The sequence below is a fragment of the Alternaria atra genome (genome assembly GCF_907166805.1).
Source record: "Alternaria atra isolate CS162 genome assembly, contig: 29, whole genome shotgun sequence".
Taxonomy (NCBI): domain Eukaryota; kingdom Fungi; phylum Ascomycota; class Dothideomycetes; order Pleosporales; family Pleosporaceae; genus Alternaria; species Alternaria atra.
Window position 1 is genome coordinate 611,341 of NW_025091327.1, and position 20,554 is coordinate 631,894.

The following is a 20,554-nucleotide window of genomic DNA, read 5'->3' on the forward strand; positions in this document are numbered from 1 at the left end:
GGGGGTGGGGTGGAAAACGCGACACCAGCCGATCACGGAGGTCTCCATGTCCGCATCTCGAACGCTCGCATTGGTCTTATTTCTTGCCATACATCATGCTTTTTATTACCGAACTAGAATGACACCCATGATGGAAATGCTAAGAGATCTATGTATGCCCCTAGTAGGTGCATCGAAATGTCAGACATCCGCCCTATGGATGCTTGCCGAGAATCAGAAATGAAAAGAAAAGTGCCGTGTTGACATGCAGTTCTACGCTTGAGCGTCCATGATCTTTCCCGGGTTCATGAGCCAGTACGGATCCAACGCGCCTTTGATGCTTCTCATTACGTTAATGGTCTCGAGACCAAGCTCCTTCTGCAATGATGCTTTCTTCCCCAGGCCGATGCCGTGCTCGCCGGTACATGTGCCCTCCATCTCAAGCGCACGGTCGACCATATCGTGAACGCATTTCTCGACGGCTGCTCTCTCCTTGGGATCCTTGCTGTTGTACATGATGCTTTCGTGGAAGTTGCCGTCTCCGATATGACCCAAGATACTCGCGAAAAGGCCGAGGTCGTCCATTTCCTTCTTGGAGATTTCTGTCGACAAATCAGCAACCCTGCTTCAACGTCGAACTTAGCGTGACAACACACCGATAATGTCGGGCAGTCTGGAAATAGGCACAGCAACATCTGTTGACCACACCTCGTCACCTTCGCGACGGAGCGCCAACATGCTCCACAGAGACTCCTTGCGCGCTGACCATAATGTCTTCTGCTCCTCTGCGCTGACAGCAAACTCAAAGTCTCCACTTTTGTGTTTCTTGGAAATGGACTTTACCAGCTCAATGTTCTCCTGTACCTGTATGCAGTCAGTTCCATTCTGGGTAATTGCAGATCGCATAGGGCTGACATACCCCTGCCTTGGTTCCCGAGAATCTGTTTGCGGCTCTTAGCTCGTGCTTTCACATGCGAAAAGGTTGTTCTGGAAACTCACTTGAAGAACATGGTTGGTAATTCTTTCCACTTCTTGGTCGTTGATCCGGCTTTGTTGATCACACCCATTTGCACGTCATCCATAATTTCCATCGCAGCCACTGGGATCCCGGCGCGCAACACCTTGGAAGCTGCTGCTGCAGCATCTCGGATTGTTGGAAAGGTCACAACTGCAACGCTGGTTTCTTGTGGTACCACAGCGAGTTTCAAAGTGATCTCAGTCACTATGCCGAGTGTTCCTTCGGAGCCAACGAAGAGATTGGTAAGATTGTATCCGGCCGAAGATTTTCTAGAGATCGTTAGTCTGTCTCATATTGAAAAATGTAACAACTTTGCATACCTGGGCCTGCGTCTTGTCTTGATGACTGTGCCGTCTGCAAGGACTACGGTCAGATTGATGACCCAATCCTTCATCGTGCCGTATCGCACCGCGTTGGTCCCACTGGGATATTTAGTTTAGCGATTGGGACCATGTCACTAACTATCTGTGACCTTACCTGCAGCTTGTACCCACCATGCCTCCAATTCGAGCCTGCCACGTCCGTTAACATGAATTCGGATTTCCGTGTTCGGGCTACCGGATGTTGATTGCAAAGCAGTGTAACATATGATGACGTACCGATGGGCCAGGATCAACTGGGAAAAATAGACCCGAGTCTTTGATCTGGTCGTTGAGACTCATCCAGGGTACGGAAGGCTGAACTACCACATCCATACTACGTGTCCACGTCAGTATCGTCGATTTGGCATGCTGGGAAAATCGCAAACCTACTCATCTTCATGCAGAGCTATGATCTGGTCCATGAATGAAAAGTCGATGCTCATGCCACCGAATGGAGCCGAGAAGTTGGCCTCCAGGCTTGATCCTCCAGAGTAGGGAACTGTACACTATCAACGCCCGCCCCTTCGTGTGTCCTCGTTAACATACTCATGGGTATCTTGTATTTGTAGCAAACTTTGGCGATCGAGGCACACTCTTCAGTGGACTTTGGGTATGCTACCGCGACTGGGAGCTGGTCGATGTTGATGGAAGACCATTCTGAGTATCCGTGTCTGTGCAAATCTTCATCGTCGGTACTAATTGCATCTTCTCCGAGCGTCGTCCTCAATTCTTCAATTGCCTGCATCAGGTGAGTGACCGATCCGTGCGAATCTTTGCACGACTCGAGAACCTACCTTCTCCATCTCGTATTTGGACGCATATTGGGGCCCTGAAGACTTGAGCCATGGCATTTGAATCCTATGAGGTTCATCGTTGGCGCCGTAGAAGTATGTAGTTGTGCCGGTAACTGCAGAAAACAGCAGGACCCTTCCCGAGTTCCAAAAGGGTTGTTGGAATTGTTTGGATTTGAATGTCTGCTCGCCTCCGGTACGTGCTCGAGCGCCACGCTTGAGCAAAGGTGAGACTATTTGCCTCAGTCGCGCTGTTGGCTGGCGGAACATGACGAAATTGATAGCGAAGGGGAAAGAAAGAAAGATGCAATCAGTTGTTGAGATGGTTGATAGAACGAAAAGTCGAACCCACTTTCGCTAAGTATGGATCAGGACGCATTTACCGAACTAGGGTGATGGAAGAGTAGAGTAGAGGATAGTAGCAAGGCTGCCTTACACATTATGTGGATCTAGAGGCCGGACGGCAAGCATAGTGAGAGCGGGGAGAGATATTTCAGTCTAAACGCAATTGGCGCGATTGTTCTTTCGGGCATCGCTTTGAGCATCGTTGGCCAGCGCACAGGTAAAGTCGCAATACATGTCCCAGTATTCGTGGGATGGACCAGTGATAGCGTGGGAGGCTGACTAGATTCCCGATTTTATGTATCAAATTTTTCGGCTCACGCAGCAAATGAAGTCGTGCATGATCACCTGCAAGGGGGGCTTGGACACACGCAAGGTGGTTGCGGGGAAGACCAGGGCGATGACAAGCAAATGTGTTGGTTCGAGATGCATCGTGGCGACAGGTGACGCTGGATGACATTCCGAACGACATGCCGTCGCGTGACGAGGCGTTCGCTAGGGCCCGAACGGCTGCAGACGAGGACCGCAGCTGTGGATCTGGAACTTTGCGAGGTGCGCTTCTGCAATGTATGCTTTCGTTTCGAGGTCAAGATAGGTGGCAGAAGAGGCGTATGCCAGGAACGATCGCCTACCTCGACATCCGATGCCCATGGCTTTTGAGGCTCAAGAGCGAAGCTTGGAAGCCTTGTGGAGCAGCTGAGGGATGCGGCAGACCTGCCCTGGTCGATTGGACGACTGTGATACGATTACCTCACTAAACCTACTCCTCTTGTCTGTGCAGCCAAGCTGCTGGCTGACAATCGAGTGAGTGGGGGGAACATGCTGCATATGGACGTTTGCTACACCCCACGCGCGATCTTAGGCTTCTGCTTGTCGGTGAAGACGGAACACCCGGGGGGGTTTGTAAATGCCGCGGCAACGGCTACAGCTTCTAGGTAGGCAGGTTTATGCTACTGGAGCGCAATGCCGTATATGTCTCCCTTGAGCGGCATCGTAGAGCGCTATTAAGCGCAAGGCAGAGGGAGCTGCCAAAAGCAAAAAAGCGTACAATCTATTACCGCCAATGGGAGGCAATATGGAAGCGGAGAATAGAACAAGCCCCGCCACGCCTGCAAGACTAGCAATATTGCGCACAGCGGCTGTACGATCCGTAGATGGCTGACGTCAAGGGACAAACATCCATGGATGTGTATGTGGATGTGCGAGCACAGGATGCGAGATGTTGCATGGTCGCGTGCATTGATACCAATACGGAAGTCGGTGATCTCGGCGCCTAGTTCGGTTGTCGGGCGAACGTGGCAGCAAACACGTTCGCATCCCATATGCACAACAAACGCGCTCCACAACGATTATTCGGCCCATATCCGAACTCAAGTCAACTCAGCGGACATGGCGGATATCAGCGCAGAGTTGACATCCGAACTGACAAGGATTATCGAGTGTCTGTACCCCCCTTCGCTATCCGTACGTGTTGCCCCTCATCTTCCCAACGCCCAATGCATCCTCGCGTCGCACTACTAGCATGCCCCCAAATTCGAGCACATGACTCGCTGCATATGCATCCCATCATTGATGAGCTGACGCGAGATTCCACAGAACCTATCTGATCTTCTGGCTCGCGCAGACGTACCGACTATCCGATCATGCGTCCAAGACCGGTCACCTTGTGCGGTGAACAGGCTGGCCAGAATCGTCTTCGATGCACTGCCTCTGAGTGCTTACACGTTGCATGTGCTGCATCTTTTGTGTAGGCACTCTGCCCTGATACCAGGGACGCAATCGAGCTGACTACATGATCCAGGTCATGCGCCAGAATTTCGAGATGAGCTACTGGTCCTGAAACCAACACTACTTCATTCTCTGCTGAAGAAGGCAAACTCATCCAAGTCCGACTTCGAGCAGGTGAGTACGCAAACTTCAAGGTACATCCCCGACTAACTCTATGTAGCACGCCGAGCTATGTGTGCTCCTGCTCTCTCGTCCACTGCCTGAGGCGATACCTTTGCCTGCTGTAGCACAGACCTTCTTCCTTAATGTTTTCGAAAACGCTACACAGCAACCCAACTACGATACACTGAGATCAGTGTATCGCATGCTCAATGGAGCATGTCGTCGACTCTACAGTCTTCTTCCGAGGGACTTGAAGCAGCGGTTTGACACAGAGTTGTGCAATATACTCAGATCGAAGAGAGTTATACAGTCCTCTATGCTTTTCCTATGGGCAGAAGGTATAGTGCTCATCACAGAGCATCCTGAAGGAGTTGAGGGTCTGCAAGGTCTGCCTACTGATGAGGAGCCGACATCTACGGAAAGGCTGAGACAACATTGGGCAACACCTTCAGGCCAAAAGTTGTTTGGTTCAACGAAAGACTCATACAAGACCATTGAGCTGACCTGTTTGAACGTGGTGTGGGTTCTTCGAGGAGGGATGAAGGATGAAGAGGCAGTCGAAGGCATTCGCATTGCATCTAGAGCTTTACAGTTCATTGGCCAAGACGTAAAGAATAACTGGCCCCGGTCTAGCAATTCGGCAGTCACCCTGTACAGCAAGTGTTTTTCCAAAGTACAAAACTCCGGCGCGAGTGTACCTGTTCAGCTGGAGGCTCTGTCGTTCCTTGGCGTACTCTCGAATCCCCAGAGCTTACCGCAAGACATCGTCGCACGCTACGAGACGTGTATATTGGAGGCTCCTCGTGTAGCAGAGCCCGAAAGCTTTGTCGAGCTTCTTGCAGTCTCGCTGCCGGTCTATGCAGTGCAGATCAAAGAGGGCACCATAGTAGCACTCGTATCAGGCATTTTAGAAGCGTGTGCTTCGCAGCCAGGCTCCCATGAGGCATCTAATCTTATTGATACTATCGATGAGCTGGCCACTGCTACGATGACATCTGGCATCTTACGAACTACTGTGCTGCGTGCACTGTCATCGAAGACCTTGCAAGAGAAACTTGCGAACCTAGCTCATCCTGTTGTAACAAAAGAAGGCACCGGCTGCTGTACACATTCAGCATCAGTCCGTAGGCGATTAGTCGCTGCCACGATTGCTTCGTTACTCACCATCACTCTCACGGCGCAACCGGGAGAGTCAACGATACCGCATACCCTCATCACTGCTCTTATCAAGAAACAGCGAAACCTTCCTTCAGTATCGAATGCTTGCTTGCACTCGGCAGAGAGTTTGAACCAACCTTCAATTTCTCTCTTCCAAGAAGCAAGCACGCAATACACGGGCGAGCACCTAGAGGATTGGAGGAAGCGACTCGATTCGGAGCTAGAAAGCCAAAGCAAATATCAGCGAGATGCCGTCATGCGCTCCATGGCACAGATATGCAGTGATCTCGAGGCACGTTGCAACACAGTCGAAGAGCCGCTACGGCTGGAGAAGGAGAAGTCCATCAAACTTCAAGAAAAAACTGTTCATCTCGAAGAGCAAATCGAGTCATTACACCAAGAAAGACAGGACTATATCGATCATATAGATGGCCTGGACAAGGAACTGCAAGATATGAAGGATGACCAACAGCATTTAGAGCAACAGAAGTCCGAGTTAGCGAAGGAGAAGGAGCAAACATATTCCAGATTACAAGAAGTAGAGATCTCTCTGGAGGCGTCAGAGCGGAATGCAACTGAGGCTTTGAATGCCGCTCACGAAAGATTGAGCACAGTGGAGTCAGAGCTTCGCTCAACGATGCTCCAGTACGAAAAGGCCATCGGCGCTCGCGATGAGAAGATTCACGAGCTGAGCCTCACTATAGAGCAGCTCAGGGAATCTCAGGTGCAGCACAAGAAAGACTATGAAGACCTCACAACTCAGTGCGAGCAGTACCAGAATCATAGCCACGAAGTTGAGGGTTTGCTTGAACAGGAGCGTGCAAATGCTTCTCGCCAATCGGAAAACATTGTACGGCTTGAAGCGCAAGTAACAGAGCACCAGCATCACTTAGAAGAGAAAGAAGCAGAGCTTGAGGATGCACTCCGACAGTTACACGTCTTGCGGACGAGTTACCATGAGCTCGAAGAAACGTCGGCAGAAACGATGAGAGAGCTTGTAGCAAAGCATGCCAATGATCTGGGAGCTGCCACATCGAAAGCTGAAATCGAACGCAAAGAGCTAGAAGCTCAGCTACACAATGCTCAAGGCAGCGTTGAACAGGAAAGATATGATCACGAGAAGACACGTAGCGATGTTCAGCATCTTCAAGCCTTGATACCACCATTAGAGATAAGGATTCAAGAGCTTGATGAGTTCTGCAAAGAGCAGGAAGAGGAACTTGAAGAATTTAGAACCGCTCGGAAGATGATGGCCATGCATTTGTTGCCCGCTCGACCCGCTTCTCGAACTTACAAGGAGATTGTTCAGCCCCAAAACACACGAGAGCCGCGAACTCACAGACGACGCAAGTCGGCTATCAACACTCAAGAGGACATGCCGAAGGCTAGGTCAAATGCTCAGGGACTATCTGATAAAGCCATGGAAAATGTTGAAAATGCATCTTTCCCGTCATCGGCCGACTCGAACTCCTCCCAAGGCGGTGGGCCGACACCAAAGCGTGCCAAGCCGAGGCCAGCGTTCAAAGTGCCAACGATGCAAACGCCCTACACTCAGAAGCCCGATATGATCTCCAAGCCAGTCTCGCACCCACACAAATCATCATCAAGTAAGCGGGCCCTGAGGCCAGTGTCGCCGAACCGCCGCCACACAGCCGCTGGGTTCACGTTGCCAGATGGCGAGGGAGAAGACCCTGCTAGTGAGTTTGGGTCAGTCAGGAAGCCCAGAGGTAGCCTTCAGCCTCTTGAACAGACAGATTTCGACATCGACGACGAGTTTACAACAGGCACACCACTTACTCCAGGCTTTATGTCAGGGACTGGGCGCATGCCGGTGGAAGACGATGAGACTATGACCGAACTGTGAGTAAGAGGGTATGGTATTACATGGCATGGCAGGAAGGCGAGGCAGTCAGCTATCAGTTCTCCTTTGCGCATTGAATACCGACACTTGGATACATGGCGCACGAGACATTTAACAGTTCTGAGATACCCAACGGTCTATCCTTACATGAGGTCTTGACTTTACTTTTACCTTCTACCAGCTTTACCGCACTACTAGCATTTTCTTGTTCGCTAAATCCCAATTCCCCTTCGGTCTCTCTGTTTGACGTTTTCTTAGTCTTTGTACCTTACGGCTACCCGCTTTCTTCCCATGTGCCTTCCCGTCACTCGCCATCACACCAACCAGTACCTTTCAAGCTCTTAGCTCGCTCCTCATTTGCACCTTTCTCGTCTCAGCTCAGGCACGTTGTCAAGTAGCAGCTCTGGATTTGACCCCGCACCTTCCTCATACAACTGCTCCTCCAAGGCTTTCTATCTACCTCAACTGCGCTGAGACATTGTCTTATCTAATACATCTATTCCAAAATCCTTCCAACTGCAGGCGACCCTTCAGCTCCCAACTCACATAATCCTCAGTCCGACGTCATCACGCAAATATCGAGCACAGGTGTCGCGACTCGCTCCTACCGGATGCAGAACGGCTACAAGCAAACGCTTGTTCCATTGCCTGCCCATCCCAAGCAAACAGAAGTCCCCGTCCTCTCATTTCAGCCTCTCAAAGACTGGGTGCCGTCAGTATACGCTTCCAAAATTCCATAAGCAGTCGCTTCGGCACCGCTAGAGTGGGCCTTCCTGAAGTAGCGGTCACTCTCGATTTGGCCGCTCGTTGCCGCCACCTCTCATTCCTACCGTCATTCCCTGAGGGCTAGAGCGAGGGCAAGTACATTGACAAACAAACATGGATCGTCATCTTCTTGACCAATATCCCATTGACTCAACTCCTGCCTTGAACACCAGCTGTTCCACATCAGCGCGATCCTATACTCCGGGGCGAGAACCGATTCAACATAGTAAACAGAAATCAGAGACGAGCTCCAACAGTGAGAAATCATTCGGCACCCGCAATATGTACCGCGGCAATCAACGCGGTGGCCGTGGCGGATATCGTGCTAATAGAGGCGGTGATCGCACATACTCTGACAGCTCTGGTAGTTCTAATGGCCAGTACAACCAGAACAGGCCAACTCTCAAGCCCGCTTTAGCCTCTCAATCTACCCAGGCACTTCATACTCGCATGAAAACTCCTGAACAGTTAATCAATTCTCCAGCCCGCGTGGACTCACCCGTTACGCCAGCTAAACAGCTCTCCTCCTTTAACTTGAACGGCCACAGCATCAACGAGACCTACGTCGCGAGATCACCAATTACCAGCCCACCAAGACATTTTACTCAAGCATCACCTCAATATGGAGGCAATCGCCCACGCTACAACTCAGTTGATCAGCGCAATTCACACCGACCAACCTTGAGTGGTAGAGCCCAGAACTGGGCCCATCTTCAGGAAGAAAAGATCAGGCTGTCAGGCATACCCAAGCAATATTGGATAAAAGACGTGTACCACGCAATGTCGTCGTTCGGCACAGTCTTCAGGGTCGACATGGTCCCTGGCATGCGAGACAATACCGCTTATGTCGTCTTCCGGTAAGTATACGTCTTGTGAAGACGAATACACTCTAACTTCCATCTTATAGGCCTCCTCCCCTCAAAGACATACCGCATCGAAACATACATGTCGGTGTCGCTCTCCTAGGATCTGAGATACTCTCTCCAGAAGTCAAGACCGTTCCGAGCCCTGCCAACCCTGCAAAGACCTACTACGAGTTCAATGTTATGCCAGTGCAAGGGATCGATTTCGGTATCACGGTGGCAGACAAGAGCATGATCGTTATGCGTACCCTGCGTTCGCCAGATGGTGTCCGCATGATGTTGAACCTCGTTCGTAAAGAGCTCGACATCCAGTTTTCCATCAACATGGATAACGAGATGCGTAAATTTCGCTTTCTTTTACCAATTGCTCTGCTCTCGCGTATCTATAAGGTCACCGACAGTGCCACTGACCAGCCAACTCTGATAATTCCATTCGAATCTCCACCGCAATTCTACATGCAGAGGAAAGAAGGTGAATATCTTGAGGATGGAACGCAGCATACCAGCTTTTCCAGAGAAAGGTTCTGGAATGACTGGAATACTTGGTTCCGAGCGACTGATATAATCAACAACACGATCAGGAAGAAACTCCAGGCTTCACCGTTGATGAATCACAAGAACACCGCTGTCATTGATATTGGTAAGTCTTACCTGTCATTCCTGATGAACACCCAACTGACTACTTCAGGCCGATGGACCAGTTTTCGCTTGACCTTTGATGCAACGGTGATGACTGGGCCCAAGTTCAAGGACTTCAGTGATGCACTCGCCGACCACGGAGTGCTGATTGAGGATCTTGGCGAGTACACAGTCAAAGAACATGCTGCGTCGCCTCTATGGTCATTGCTACAGGAAGAGATATCCGGCACCCACCCGCATCTCGAACCGATGCCCACTTCGAAGGGATCAGTTTTCGACGACCTCTTCGCTGGTCAAGTTCACCTAAGCTTTCCAGTCCGGTACCAGCTCGAGGCTTGCCTGTCGAACGGCTATTTGAAAGAACTTAGCATCACGAGCGACTTTTTAGAGAAGCTTGTGGCAATGGATCCTCACCGTGCCGTCTATATACTTGAGAAAGTTGTTGAAAAACAGCATATCTACTATGACCCGGTGGAAATATTCAGCATCCGGGTTAAGGGCCTTGTAAAGAAGGTTCCTAGTTACTGCGTCCTCCAGCGATCGGTCACAATCACTCCGACCATGATGCACATCGCATCGCCTATTATGGAAACCTCAAATCGCATCATCCGCAAGCATGCTGCGGACAGCGATCGGTTCATCCGAGTAAAATTCTCTGATGAGAAGACAGAAGGTCAGCTGCGCAACATGCCTAACGGAAGGGCCGAGGCTACGTTTGACAGGGTACGTCGTGCCATGAACCACGGCATCGTCGTCGCGGGAAGGTACTATGAGTTCCTAGCATTTGGCAACTCACAATTTCGCGAACATGGCGCATACTTTTACGCTCCTACTTCATCTAAATCCGCCGATGACATTCGCGTCTCACTAGGGGACTTCAGTCATATCAAGACTGTGGCCAAATTCGGTGCTCGTCTCGGTCAATGCTTCTCAACCACTCGCGCGATGCGGGATAACGTCAGGGTTATAGCTATCCCTGATATCATACGCAGCGATTATACTTTCACGGACGGCGTCGGCAAGATATCGCTTTTCTTAGCCCAGATGGCCGCCCAAGAGCTTGGATTGGCCCATGCATTTGATGATCCACCATCTCTATTCCAGTTTCGTCTTGGTGGTTGCAAAGGAGTACTTGCGCTCGATCCCAAGATTACTGGCCCCGAGGTTCACATCAGACCAAGCCAACTGAAGTTTGTGGCACCCCACAACGGTCTCGAGATCATCCGGTCGTCGTCCCTTGCCACCCCATTCTTCAACCGTCAGATCATTGTTGTCTTGTCATACCTTGGTGTTCCCGATTCCATTGTTATCAGGAAGCAGCAAGAGATGATCAATGACTACGAAAACGCCATGACAGATGAGGGGGTTGCCTTGCAGAAGCTCCGAAAGCACATCGACATGAACCAGACTACTCTAACGATGGCAGGCATGGTTCTAGGTGGATTTATGAAAGCTAAAGATCCCTTTCTCATGTCCCTTCTCAAGGTCTGGAGGGCTTGTACTATCAAAAACCTTAAAGAGAAGGCTCGTATCGCCATCGAAGATGGTGCTTTCGTACTCGGTTGTGTTGATGAGACAGCGACGCTCCAAGGCCACTTAAACGATCCGCAGTCTCGACCTAACGCTACGAAGCATGAGAAACTAGCGACACTACCGGAGATCTTCTTGCAAGTCGATGACACAAGCAAGAAGGGTCACTACAAGATTATTGAGGGCGTGTGTATCTTGGCACGAAATCCATCACTACATCCAGGAGATCTCCGGGTGGTTCGCGCCGTGGACGTACCAGGACTCCATCACCTCAAGAATGTTGTTGTGTTGCCTCAGACCGGGGATCGGGATCTCGCCAATATGTGCTCAGGTGGTGACCTTGACGGAGACGATTACATGGTACTATGGGACGCTGATCTGATACCCGGCATGGTCAACGTACCACCTATGAATTTCGCAGCTGAGAAGCCCATCGAAACTGAAGACCCAATCACGGCTTCGCATATTGCTGACTTCTTCGTTACCTACATGAAGAACGACTCTCTTGGTCAGATAGCACACGCACATCTAGCACAAGCCGACCTCCAAGCCGACGGTGTGAACGATGAGAAGTGCCTTTCCTTAGCTGAACTCCATTCCAAGGCGGTCGATTTTCCAAAGAGCGGTTTGCCAGCTGAGATGACCCGTGAGCTGAGGCCAATGAAGTGGCCGCATTTCATGGGCAAGAAGCATTTTCCTGAACACCGGATCTATCACTCAGAGAAGGTACTGGGAATGCTTTACGATCAAGTACAGTTGGTGGACTTCAAGCCGCAGTGGGAGAATCCGTTCGACAAGCGCATCTTAGGAGCCTTCGAATTCGAACTCGAAGATGATTTGTTGACCAAAGCTAAGGAAGTCAAGGTCTCATACGACGAATCATTGCGACGTTTGATGGCCAAGCATGGCATTCGAACCGAATTTGAAGCCTGGTCGGTCTTCGTCATTTTACACAATCATGAAAGCCGTGACTACAAATTCGCAGAAGAATTTGGTAGGACTATTGGGGCATTAAAGTCGCAATACCGAGAAGAGTGTCGATTTGCTGCAGGACTAGCTGTTGAAGGCGTAGCAGACGGGAGCCGCCTAGGGAAATTTGTTGCCGCGATGTATACGGTTACCGCTAAAGAGATGGAAGTGGCACTATCCGAGTGTCATACGAAGACGAAGACTGTCGGTGGTCAACAAGTTCCAGTGCGACCCATGGAGCCCGAACACATGCCATTGATCTCCTTCCCCTGGCTCTTCCCTAGTGAATTGGGCAAGATTGCAACTGGAGCCACCGTCACACGGCAGCTAGACTCTTTATGTATCCAACAAGGCATTCCGAATCGACAAAAGAAGCATGCTGAATCAGCCATGGCTGCAGAAATCGAGGTAGGAGCCGTCGAAACCGAAGCAGGCGTTACGCATTACGGAGAGCTGTTGGATTTGGACTTCAGTTTAATAGCAGAAACTGAGACGGACTGACGGAAAAGCGGTGACTCGAGAAGTGCAAAGAGCAAGCTTTCCGAAAATTGTAACCGGGGACTACGGTAGGATTTAGCATGGTCAAACCAGTATTAAGAGTGACATGAGCGCCACGGAATATGCGCCACAGGATGCAGGAAGGGTTTGCTGGCGTTTTTGGCTGGCCTATGACGCTCGTGTTAAGTGTAACTAAAGTAGATGAATCCACGAAACTACGGAAAAAAACATAGAAAATAGAAAACATAAACAACAGGCTTATTGACAGTGGGAGTGGTTTCTCGAGGAAAACAACCGCTATGACGATGACGACGACGCCTGGTATCGATAAGCAGCACACTGTGCGCAACTCGTAATTTCCTCTCGGTGCCCACGTCACTATGCCACCCTCGACGCGCATACCACCGCAGCTACAACCTTATGTTCAACTACCACGCGACGACTCGGTCCTCTTGTTCACGAGTACACTCGGCGCCAGCGCGAATTGGCTGCTCATTCGGTTCCTATGCAATGCGTTGAGCACTACCACACCAGAAGATGGCGGGGATGAGGGGTACAACGTCGTCTTGGTGTCATGGATGAGAGAATACGACTTCTGGAGGCAGGAAGCTAGGAAAGGAGCAGCTCTAGATCTGGAGAAGCTGAGGAGGGAGGGACAGTTCGCCTTCATTGACGGACTGGGTGCTGGTGGAAATGCGACCGATGGCAATACGCCCAGTAGAGACTCACAGACGAAAATACAGACGACACCACGAGCTGCGGTAGCAAACGCGACACCAGCGCAGAGAGGGCCACAGATTCTGCCTGCACGAGGGCCGCCCGGACGGGTAGTACCTGCAAGAGGGCCACCTCCAACGGCTCCGGCAGCGGCGGCGACAGCGACAGCGTCTTCATCAGCTACGAACGCCCCGAACGGGCCTGCGAGTGCAAACAAGAGCGCGCCAGGTCACCATACACTCAAGAGCCTCGATATCGCAGACATCAAGACGACCATCTCCACCGCCATATCCTCGTTCTCTACCTCTGCCGCTCAACGAAAGACACTCCTCATCTTCGACAATCCGGATCTTCTCCTTGCGCTGAACCCAGCTATTACGCCCTCTGACTTTACCTCCCTCATGCTACAGCTTCACACACTACCGAGCGTATCGCACATCCTCACGCATATACAAGCCGACAACCCACTCCTCAGCCTCTCCACGCCTCCGCAGCCACTCGAAGTGGCGCACCATAACCTGCTTGTCAAGTGCGCGCATATGAGCAGGAGGATACTCGGCGTGAGGATATTAGACACTGGTGTTGCAAGAGACGTGAGCGGTGTGATACGCGTCACTGAGCAGAGAAGACAATGGTTCGATGTGGGCTTTGGTATCGAAGAGAACCAGGATGCTGATGATAGTGGGAGAGGAAAGGAGTTCTTATATCAGGTCAAGAGCGATGGTAGCGTGAAGGTGTTTGAGCGTGGTGCTGGCGGAGAGGGCTAAGGTCTTGCATACTGTAGCGAGTTGAGCATACCTTGGGTCTACATCCTTCGCGGACGCTACAGCTGCTTCTTGCAGATGCGACACGAGAGAAGGGGTGAATAGAAACGTCTCAGCTTCGCGGAGCATGCTGCGAGCCTTACAATGGAAAAGACTCACACATCATCAGTCCTTATCATCAGCTGTTGAGAGCCAACTCAACGTCTCTATATCGGACATACGCGAAATTCATATGACGCCGCAGCCCGTGCATGCATACATGCAGCAACCCCGATCCCCGAATCCTACACCCCGAACATTCACCCGTGAACATCGGCGAGCAACTGACCAACATGGTGCAGCGACGACTCCGACCTTCAGGCTACCATGCAATCAATACAGCAAAGCCATGTAATCCTGCTGCAGTGACACAACTGTGCCACTCGGAGCTCCGCCTCATCACACCTGTATGTGACAACCACCTCAATGCGGGACACCACAACCCATCTCCATCCTATGCAGCCACACCCCTTCAAATTGCGACAAACCCTGTATATAGTAACTCGAGGCCCTTGACGAAGGGCAACCCTTACTCTACTAACGCCATTTTAGGCAGTTTGGGGGTCGCCTTACATAGCGTCAATGTGGCGCATTCGCTAATTCAATGGTTCACGCCTGACGCCACAACAACGCAGCTTCGAAACGAATATCTGCTTTAATTTAAGGGAAAATGGCCATTTGGGGAAGATGAATAAGCGCCGTGGTGACGGGAGGATGGGAGGATGGGAGGAAAATGCAAGATGCAAGATGCAGCGTATGTGATGTGGGTAAGTGAGTATATATTTTGGATGGATTTCGCAAATGCGATGGGACCAAGACGTCTGCCTACATGTAGACTCCACTCAGCCTCGACTTATAAACATAAGAGTAGACGGCACTACCTTCTTTCCCCATCCTAAACAAATATCTCAACCATGTCAACACACCTCCTCGATCTTCCTGCAGAAATCCTTAACCAAATCCTCACCCCTCTACCCACATCCTCTCTCCTCCGCTTCTCAGAAACGTCCCACTACGCTCGTTCCCTCGCCAATGCCAATCTCCACACTCTATCCTTCGGCATCGCCCCTCTCAACCCCCTTCTTCAACTTGCTAGACCTCGATCAACCCACCAGCTCTACTACAAAAGGTTCCTACGCCATCTGGCTGCACATTCCCACAGCTCAAATCGTCGAATACTGGACCTTGCTCAATTTTCAAAGTGCACTTATAACCAGCATACTCAAGCGCCATGGAGCAATGCTTCAGCATCTTGAGATAAGTGTCTGGGCCTTGACTTTGCCCATGGCGAGTGCGATTGCAAGGTTACGTTCTCTACGTCGCTTTTCACTGAGGATAGAGAGAAGTGCCATGGGACGTGAACAGCGATCTTGTATTGCTGTTGAGCGGGAGGAGCAGGGCAAGGCTTGGAAGTTGCTTACTAAAGAGACGCCTGTTTGGAGTCGAAGGCTTGTGGCATTGAGATTGGAGAATTGCGATTTGCAGGTTGAACAGTTGGCAGTGTTGTTGAAGGAGAGTCGTGGGTGTCGGGAGTTGGGGCTGGATCGGTGTCGGTATCTGGATAGAGCACTGTGGACGATTTTGGCAGAATGGCAAGGGAGGGAGAAGTTGAGGGTTTTGGATGTAGCGGAGTGTGGGGGGATATTGGGGGAGGAGGCAAGGGCGGCGGTGGGGAGGTTGCATGGCTTACAGGTACGGTACCGTCTTATCATTGTTGAGTAGGCGACAGGCTGCGTGCTGATACCAAGACAGTCTCTAAACCTTTACAACTGCCAGGAACAAGACCCTGGGGAGCTCGATCGGTGCGATCGGGATGAATGGCATGTACCCAAATTTGTAGGACCAAGACCGGGCGGTTCTAGCGAGAATATGATCATAGAGGTCGATCCGGAGTATATGCAGTAAGAAATGGAGTCAGTGAGGCCTTTTTGAATTGTTTATATCTCGATACTTGATCAAGCACGGAATTGCTACGACGTGAACATCGAAGATCAATTATTCCAATTCCCCATCATCTATGTAAATAGCTAGCTAAAGAAAGTACGGGGTATACGGTCCTAAACTTGCCCATCCGCCTACTCAGTCATTCAATGATCTGCTCATACGTCGCCGGCATCGTCAACCCATTCTAGAACCCATTCCGTTCTTCTTACCAAATCGAGGTTGTTGTTCACCCTTAAAACTCCATATACTGACTGTAATCCATATCTGGGTGATGGAATACACCTCCATTGCCACCACGAGGCAAGGTAGAGGAGAAAGGTCCGACAAAGCTGTCCGTGACTGAACTCTGGCTACTCTGAACCGCATGCTGTGAGTCCTGGCTAGCGTGAGCACGGAGGTAGTCACTGTACTCTGATACGCGCTGCGTCTTCATCTGCCACTCGAGAAGCATGAGCATGTCTTCCGCCTCCGCTATGTTTTGTTCGTAGATAGTGGCGGTGTGCTCTTCGTGGTGGCGACCCGGGTGGAGCTCGGCTCGGTATTTTGGAGAGTGCTGCACTGATGCCTGTTCCTTGGATAGGTACTGGTGGTCGGCCTCGATGTGGGTTCTGGTGTTGGCGTTGTCTGCCGCCTTGCGTACGGCGTAGGGGCGACGGCGATCAGGAATCTTTTGTACAGCTGGCGTACCGGCAAGAGCCTCGCGCATGCTTCTCGACTTGGCTTGGCGACGCTCTTGTCTCGCCTTGACAGTCGCCTCTTCCTTTTCCAGATTGAGCATGTGGCGGTACTTCTGCTCCAAGTAAGCACCGATCATAGTCGGCGCCCAGTCCTGAACGAAGTGAAGTCCGAGGATACCGCTGTACACGTTGGTGCTGTATAACTCCGCCAATTGCTTATGCGCATCTTCTGCTGACATGTTGTCGTTCTCGACTTGCCAGACCAGCTCGTAGTGGAGCGCCTGGACCCTCGCCTCACGTATTGCATCGTCAAGCGCTTTACCACATGACGGGTTGTTGAGGATGTTCCAGTACTCAGACAGACTATTGTAGAACTCAGCGATGCTTGGACCGCCTTCGTAAACGAATTGAGTCGTATCGTTGAAGCCACTGTCGATGCGAAGGTTCAACAGCTGATGCATCTCCTGCATGCGCGCGACCAGCGCATAGTATAGGTCCTCGTAGTCGGCGAGAGGGCGGTCAGCAACCTCTTGGTCGGAACGTAGGTAGATTCGCTCGTGAATGCCCTCAACAGTGAGAAAGCCAGGGGGCAGCAGACTGGGCCCGACCTGCTTCTTTTGCAGGCGGGCGAATAAGGTATTTAGGCTGGGACTGTAGAGGTCGAGTTCGGGCTTGCCAAAGAGATTACTGCTGCCAACGAGATCGATGATGTAGTTGCTGAGCTTGAGGATATGCTCGACGATGTAGTCCGTCGGATAGACTGTGTTTGCAGCTTGAACGGCCATCTGGCTGACTGCCACCGCAAAAGTTGGAAGGAGACTCTTAGCAGACATCTTGGGAGACTTCTTGTGTTGTGGATTGTGAGGTTGGAAGATATGAGACGATCAAGGCAAGACTTGCTTGAGATGAGTAGAGATCCGGAGATTGTGTAAAGAGCTAAGCAATTTATCGTTGGTACCTCTCTAAGAGTGTGGTCAATATTGACAAAAGGTTTGTGGGCTTGAAAATTTGGAATCGAAGAGGTTGGGACACGACTTGGTTAAGTGAAGGTGAAAAGGACACTCGGATGCCGAATCCGGTTTCCCTTCTGTTGCTGGTATTGTTCCTGCAGAAAAGCCCGTACAATAGAACGGACTTGATTGTGCGACTGGGAACAGACTTTGGAGCTGCGAACGCGGAAATCTGGGTGCAGTGGTCACTCGTTGCTGGAGGGATGACCGCTCAACCAGGCAACGCCATCGCAGGCGGACGAACACTCCGTAATAAGAGAAAAACTACACACTTCGACCTGAAGGGGAGAATCAATACTATACTTTCCATCTCATGAATATCTTAGCTACCATGTTCGGAAGATATTGTTGCCTGAAGGTGTCGGTGACGAAGATGGTGATCTTGTCGTCGATCAGGTAGTCAAATTCTGAACCAACGTCCTCGCATCAAGACTCTTTAGTCTCCTGGGCAGTTCATCCTGAATCCAGTCTCGCCCTAAGAATGCGCCTCCCGCAAGTATCCCCGCAGTGGCTAGCCAGAAAAGTGTATTGCCAGTGCCTGGTCGGAACTCCTCCTGCGTCATCTCATTCCGATATATAAAATCACTTTTCTTCCAGAATATGCTCCTGAACCAATAGAGGAACTGCCAATCAGGGTACATCACTGAGTGGGTTAGCGCACGGGTCCGTATTAAGGTGTCCTATCGTCACTTACTGTTATTTAGGCCTGTCTTGGGATCGACGGCCCAGTTGGCGCAGCCAGAAGCCCACACTAGCTTTTTGGCTGCCTGTTGTGTCCAGTGCGAGTCTGCAATTGCGGCTTCGTACTTGACCTCTACGGTCGCTGGTGGTGGTGCAAGTACCTGGGGAATATACGATCGCGATCGATATGATGGGAGTGACTTGAATATAGACTCAAGGCATCGGAGAGTAAAGTTGATCTGGCACTCTACGGTGTAGATGACGCTCAAATGACCGGTGACGGTGTTTGGCCCCATGAGGATGAAAAAGTTCGGGAAGTCGGGGACCACAGTCCCAAAGTAAGCTTGCGCGACGCCATGTGAGGTCTTTTCCCACTATGACCTTCATCAGTATATGGCTCCCTGGTAGTTTAGAGAGCTGAACGTACGTATTTGTTGAGGCTCAGTCCGTCGCGTCCTACAATCTCCATCGGGCACAACATCTGTTGCGTTGCGAAGCCGGTTGCAAGTACAATTGCATCTGCCCTTACTTCACGACCACTCTTTGTGACCACACCGCTGTCAGTAATTCTCTCCACTGGATCATCGGCAACGAGCTCAATGTTGTCCCTCCAAAGCGTCTTCAAGTAGTCCGTGTCCAATACTTTCCGCTTGCACCCAATCTCGGTCTTTGGAATAAGCGCGCCCCAATACTTTGGCGGCGCCATGCTCTTTACATATGCTTCGTTCTCTTTCGCTAGATTTTGGCGGATATTGCGCCCGGTCTCGATATCAAAGCCACTCCAGTCGCGCTCCATGTCGTAGTAAAACTTTGCACGGTAGAGGCGCATTGCCAGTGGTATGTAGCGCATCACAGCTTTGAAAGTGTTCGAATAGTATGGGTTTTGACGCTCTGCAAGGTATTGCGCTTGTCGACCGAATTGTACAAGTTTGTGTACCGGGTTAGGCTCGTTAGCCATGATAGGAACAAATTGAGTTGCGGAGCAGCCATTGCCTAAGATCCTGTAAGCGTGCTGTTGAACGACTGACCGACATGTAGTCTTGTGACCCACCGAGTACAACGACATCTTTGTCCTTCCAGTCGAAGCTGTGGTCCCATTGAGCAGAGTGGAACATCTTGCCCTTATACGTCTCTACTCCGGGCAGATCACATGCCTTGGGCACTGACAGCGAGCCGACACCAGATACCAGTATCTTCGCTCGCCGTATCGTTCGCTCTTTAGTTTGTAAGTTCAAAATAGTTGCCTCCCAGACGTTATCGAGATCATTCCAAGCTGCTTTCTCCACAATCGAATGGAAGCGGACGTGGTCGACGACTTTGTACTGTTCAGCTACTGAGCGAAAGTAGGCCTGGATCTCCGGGCGCATAGAGTATTTCCGAGACCAATTCGGGTTTAATGCAAAACTATAGGAGTAGAAGTGCGAGGCAACCTATTCAGCTTAGCACAGGTCTTCGTACTGACAACGATTAAGACTGAGAATCACTTACATCACATCCACACCCTGGGTACGTGTTTGCCAACCAAGTACCACCGACGTCTTCGCTTTTCTCGATGAGCTCAAAGTTGCGAAGACCGTACTTTCGAACGATTTGAACTGCGAGGCCCAGGCCGCTCATGCCTGCGCCTATGATGAGAACTTCTGTGTCGAAAGACATGGTAAAGCTGCTTCAAATGACTAGAAGATACTCCAAAGTGCGATTAGGAGATACTTGTGATACAGTACGATGGGAAAGTACCAGAGCACGAGACAGGGATATTTATACTACACTCACTCTCACGCCAACCCGCCCGCTGATCCACCTACACACAGCCCAGAGCTACCAGATCTCCATCGGTAGGCCCTGCATTCTCCGTTCACCCTCATTATGTGCGGAGTATGGGTGCCGTCTAACCTTTTCATGTCTATGTTCGCGGGACGTCGTTGCGATGTGGTCGATGTTTAGGCAGGTTTGCCGAGCAGGCATCGAGGAAGTCTGCCGACAGCCAATGGTCAGTGTCGGATCCTGCGGGGACCCCACACCTTGCAGACGCGTGTACGCTGCTCGTCACGATCCGG

At 50.9% G+C, this 20,554-nt stretch overlaps 5 protein-coding genes across 5 annotated transcripts; 2 read left to right on the forward strand and 3 right to left on the reverse strand.

Moving 5' to 3' along the window:
* Positions 1-252: 252 nt before the first annotated feature.
* ALTATR162_LOCUS8494 (uncharacterized protein) lies at positions 253-2,420 on the reverse strand (the record flags this gene model as incomplete). The annotated part of the gene is made up of 10 exons (XM_043316124.1): positions 253-581; positions 636-843; positions 899-920; positions 979-1,266; positions 1,318-1,419; positions 1,475-1,509; positions 1,597-1,693; positions 1,750-1,858; positions 1,906-2,098; positions 2,154-2,420. 10 exons carry the CDS (start codon positions 2,418-2,420, stop codon positions 253-255), a joined length of 1,650 nt encoding a protein of 549 aa, XP_043172059.1.
* Positions 2,421-3,881: 1,461 nt separating this feature from the next.
* Positions 3,882-12,668, forward strand: ALTATR162_LOCUS8495 (uncharacterized protein; the record flags this gene model as incomplete). The annotated part of the gene is made up of 7 exons (XM_043316125.1): positions 3,882-3,956; positions 4,089-4,239; positions 4,294-4,394; positions 4,441-7,400; positions 8,535-9,023; positions 9,074-9,669; positions 9,718-12,668. 7 exons carry the CDS (start codon positions 3,882-3,884, stop codon positions 12,666-12,668), a joined length of 7,323 nt encoding a protein of 2,440 aa, XP_043172060.1.
* A 377-nt stretch (positions 12,669-13,045) lies between these two features.
* Positions 13,046-14,149, forward strand: ALTATR162_LOCUS8496 (uncharacterized protein; the record flags this gene model as incomplete). The annotated part of the gene is made up of 1 exon (XM_043316126.1): positions 13,046-14,149. The coding sequence occupies one exon, from the start codon at positions 13,046-13,048 to the stop codon at positions 14,147-14,149; it is 1,104 nt and encodes a 367-aa protein (XP_043172061.1).
* Positions 14,150-16,361: 2,212 nt separating this feature from the next.
* Positions 16,362-17,639, reverse strand: ALTATR162_LOCUS8497 (uncharacterized protein; the record flags this gene model as incomplete). Its single annotated transcript, XM_043316127.1, has 1 exon — positions 16,362-17,639. The coding sequence occupies one exon, from the start codon at positions 17,637-17,639 to the stop codon at positions 16,362-16,364; it is 1,278 nt and encodes a 425-aa protein (XP_043172062.1).
* Positions 17,640-18,208: 569 nt separating this feature from the next.
* Positions 18,209-20,153, reverse strand: ALTATR162_LOCUS8498 (uncharacterized protein; the record flags this gene model as incomplete). Its single annotated transcript, XM_043316128.1, has 5 exons — positions 18,209-18,459; positions 18,511-18,871; positions 18,925-19,490; positions 19,549-19,927; positions 19,986-20,153. The coding sequence occupies 5 exons, from the start codon at positions 20,151-20,153 to the stop codon at positions 18,209-18,211; spliced, it is 1,725 nt and encodes a 574-aa protein (XP_043172063.1).
* Between the last annotated feature and the right edge of the window lie 401 nt (positions 20,154-20,554).